At 40.5% G+C, this 4,093-nt stretch overlaps 1 protein-coding gene across 1 annotated transcript; it reads right to left on the minus strand.

Moving 5' to 3' along the window:
• Positions 1-3,092: 3,092 nt before the first annotated feature.
• LOC126487940 (uncharacterized) lies at positions 3,093-3,776 on the minus strand (the record flags this gene model as incomplete). Its single annotated transcript, XM_050121005.1, has 1 exon — positions 3,093-3,776. A coding segment is annotated over one exon (684 nt), but the record flags the coding sequence as incomplete, so codon positions are not given.
• Between the last annotated feature and the right edge of the window lie 317 nt (positions 3,777-4,093).

The following is a 4,093-nucleotide window of genomic DNA, read 5'->3' on the forward strand; positions in this document are numbered from 1 at the left end:
TAAGCATTGGAGGATGGGAAAGAATGCTACAGAATGTTCTCTTTTGGACCAAGCACACCTGTTGTGCCAATGAACTCCCAGGAGCAGTGGCTACCTGCCCAAAATACTAGACTTGGGTCATCAATACTCTACTATGGATGGGAGTGAGAGCATCAAAAGATTCCACCCCTCCCTTGGGGAGCTAGAGACAGTTAAAGGTTTGTGGGGGAGGGGAATCATTCCTCACTCAAGGAAAGAAACCCTGCCTATGCTTTTTAGACAAAATTCATTTAAACACATGTATCACAAAAGGACATAAAGGTAGAAGAGAGAATTGGGAAGGAGAAGGATTTGATTGGCAGTGGAAGGGGATGCTAGAGAAGAGAACAATTTAGAGAGGAGTTTGATCAAAGAGCAGTATATGTGTGAAATTGTAAATTAAATATTTTGACATTAAAAAATAATCAGACCTTGATGATTTTACAGTTGATGAAGAATTAGCAATGTGACTAAAAGGGTAAGGATGCTTGCAGTCATGCCTGATCACTACAGGGTGATCCTCAGAATCCACGTGGTAGAAAGAGAAAAGGGACTCCTGTATGTTGCCCTCTGATTCCCAAACATGCATCATGGCATGTGCCATATACAAAAACCCAAAATAAATAAAGGCAGTGAAGCATTTTAAAAGAGAATCAGGAAATAATATCAATTCTTCTAATAATTAAAATAGAAATAACCTTGGAAAATGCTTTTTTCTGAGGCATTTCTCTGATGAACAAAAACAGAACAAAGTACACAACTACAGACTTGTATCTCTCTAGGAGAAGCAGAAAGAGGGAAATTCCTAATCAGGGCACATTTTATGAGAAGAGAGTCTATTTTCAACAAAAGATAGAGAAATGAAAAAATTTTTGGAGATTTGAGAAGTGGCTCAGTAGTTAAGATCACTCGTTAAAGAACAATGGCACTGGGTTTTGATCCTACTGCACATACTGGCTTTGTGGGAGCTTAGGCTGTTTGGATGTTCACCTTACTAGACCTGGAAGGAGGTGGGAGGTCCTTGGACTTCGCACAGGGCAGGGAACCCTGATTGCTCTTTGGGCTGATGAGGGAGGAGGAGTTGATTGGGGGAGGGGGAGGGAAATGGGAAGCAGTGGCGGGGAGGAGGCAGAAATCGTTAATAAACAAACAAACATGCCCAGTTAATCATTTTCTGAATATTTTGTCTTTTTCATGTGTAGCATATTTTCACCTACTATATACCTATGCTTATATTTATCATTTATTTTCAACTACTGTTATAAACACGTTCTTCCTGTTGCTTTTGAAGCAATAGGCCCTTAAGTCCACAGAACATAACATATTGTTTCTGTGGTACAAGCTGCTTAACCTCTTCTGATCATTTGACATATGTTGTTATTTGATTATTGCTTTAATTATTAAACCTGAACTATTATGCAAAAAAGGATTAAAAAGAAGAGTAAGATATGGTCAAAAGCAACAGGGAATTCCAATGTATAATATACTTATCCACAGTCAGCACTTGAGGATTGCAGATTATTCTGGTAGGCCTGGCTTTAATGGGATTAGGCAGGGAATCCATATAGTAGCAGAGATGCAGGAAATAGGTCTTTGTGCTTAGACATTGCCCTGGTGAAGAAAGTTATGTAAATCTAACAAGGAAAATCAGAAGCCCTACGCCTTCTGTGTACGTATATGTGTGTGTGTGTGTGTGTTACAGCCATGTAGATTGGTCTTCTTGTGGGACTCCTAACAATGGCAACAGGGGCTATCTCTGATGCTGTTGCCTACTTTGGGGACCCTTTCTGCCTACCAGATTACCTCATCCAGCCTAAATAAAACAGGAGATGCCTAGTCACTGCAACTTGATATTCCGTGATTGACTGAAATCCATGGGAGGCCCACCCTTTTCTGAAGAGAAACGGAGGAGGAAGAGTGGATGGAGTACAAGGCATGATGGAGAGGGATGGGTTACCTCCTAGATTGCTGGGAGTTTCCATTTTCCTAGGTTTATAGCTCATCCCAGAGATGTCCCAGAAGCCAGTTGTCTCTCTCATTACTCTCTCTCCATTTTCCCCTCACCTGATCCATCCTGTTCCCATTCCTTGCCCCCATCTAGACCCCTCTCCCACCCATCAGTGATGTCTATTCTATTACCCTTTCACAGTGAGATGCTCAAGCCCCATTGTGACCCCTTGTTAATTAGCTTCTCCCTGCGCCTGTGATTGTAGCATGGTTATCTTACAGCTAATATTCACTTATACGTGAGTACATACAATAATTGTCTTTCTGGGTCTGGGTTACCTCACTCAGGATGACCTTTTCTAGTTCTACCCATTTCCAAGCAAATTCTTTTTTACTTTATAAAATGGCCTACATTCTATGGATGCCAAGCATGCTATATCCTTATGTGAAGTGGGGTATATTTGAAGTTAGTGAGATTGCCCAGTGGCTATGTAAGCTTGCCACCAAGCTTAATGTGGGTTTGAGCCCAGTGTTTTAGAAGGTAAAAACAAGAAAAACAACTCGGACAAGCAGCCCTCTGATCTTTACACCATATTTTCTGTGAGAGCACACAGGGAATGCTCGGCAATTTGTGATACTCACAAACAGAAAGATATGCATGACTGTCCAGTCTACAGCATAGTCTTCCTACTACATGACAAGGGAACACACTATCTGCAGAGCTAACACTAGGAAGTCCAGCTCTGCCTTCAGGAGACCTGAGTTTCAGAGTGTCTCCAGACAGAATTGTGTTTACTTTTCTGTTTATGTGTCAGCTTCCTTACAAACCTTCTTTCACTTGATATGTATCCTGTGATAAATATCTTTGCAACATGCATTTCACCATTACTTTTCCCTGCTACTGCCTGTCGGAAATATCTGAATGCATGATCGTGACCTTCAGAGATTAGGATACGAAAATACCCAAAGAAAGAAACAGGTTAGACAGAGGAGGAAGTCATTTAGACAGACCAAGAAAATAAAGTTGATGCTTTATTGAACGAGTTGAGAACTACAAGGTGTTTTTATATGAATAAGAACTTTCTTCTAGGAACCTTCTGACAGATGTTGCAAATGTAGTTCTCACTTCATATCTCTTCAACGGCCACTATGGAAGCACACTTGGTCTTCACCTGATTCTTTAGTTTCAAAGAGTTTATCTCAAAGAGAAAGAAGGTAACACCAAAGAGTGACATGGTGGCAATCAGTACCCCTACTGGGAACACAACAGTATAGTGTTTGCTTATTAAGGCTTCTTTTTTAACCGGAAAGTCAGGTGGAAAGTCAAGAGTGGTTTGGCCATAATGGTCTACAAAGTGGTTCCAGCTCACAGAAACAAGTGTGAAGATGCTGCTAACACACAAAACTAAGGCAGCACCCTTGTAGCAATATAACTGCATATCAATAAATGGGTCTTTCATGCAGCCAATATAAATGGCGATTGCACTGATAATCAGAACTACAGGCTTCATCGAAACAGCCCACATTATAAGGGTCTGTGCGCACTGAAATTCAGGTGAAATGCTCCACATGGAATTGATAGGGGTGTGCACCAGAATCTTGGTTACAGTGCCTGAGACATTAAATTCTTGAGGGTAGTAAGCTTCCCACAGTCCTAGGGACACGAATTGCACACGCTTGTCATCGAATTCCCAGAGGCGCCAGAATTGACTGCTTATGATGACTGTCTCAAACAGCAAGGCTGATAGGCAGCAAAGAAGGCCACCAAACTTGAAGAAGCACTCCTTCACATTGGCAAGTCTGAAGATGAAATTGAACAAGTATATAGTCAAGTCAGGAACACAAGGGACAGTGGAAAACAAAATGAGTCATGGTTTACAGAGCAATAAGTTCTCATACCTTGTCCTTGCTGTCACATAAAGTTGTATTTAAATAATATACTTATGGCCAAAGTTCCCTCTATAAGAGGTTTTGATTAGCGATTTCACTATTTATCTATCAAATGCTGAAATGTGCAGATTTGTTAACTAAACATGTTAATGCTTGGAATTAATACTCAATAATTTACAACACATGTTAAATGGTGTTTAATTAAGCAGTGTTTACAATACACAAATAAGATAAATAG

This window comes from Alexandromys fortis, unplaced genomic scaffold (assembly GCF_014885135.2).
Source record: "Alexandromys fortis isolate MF-2015 unplaced genomic scaffold, M_Fortis_MF-2015_v1.1 scaffold_192, whole genome shotgun sequence".
Lineage (NCBI taxonomy): Eukaryota > Metazoa > Chordata > Mammalia > Rodentia > Cricetidae > Alexandromys > Alexandromys fortis.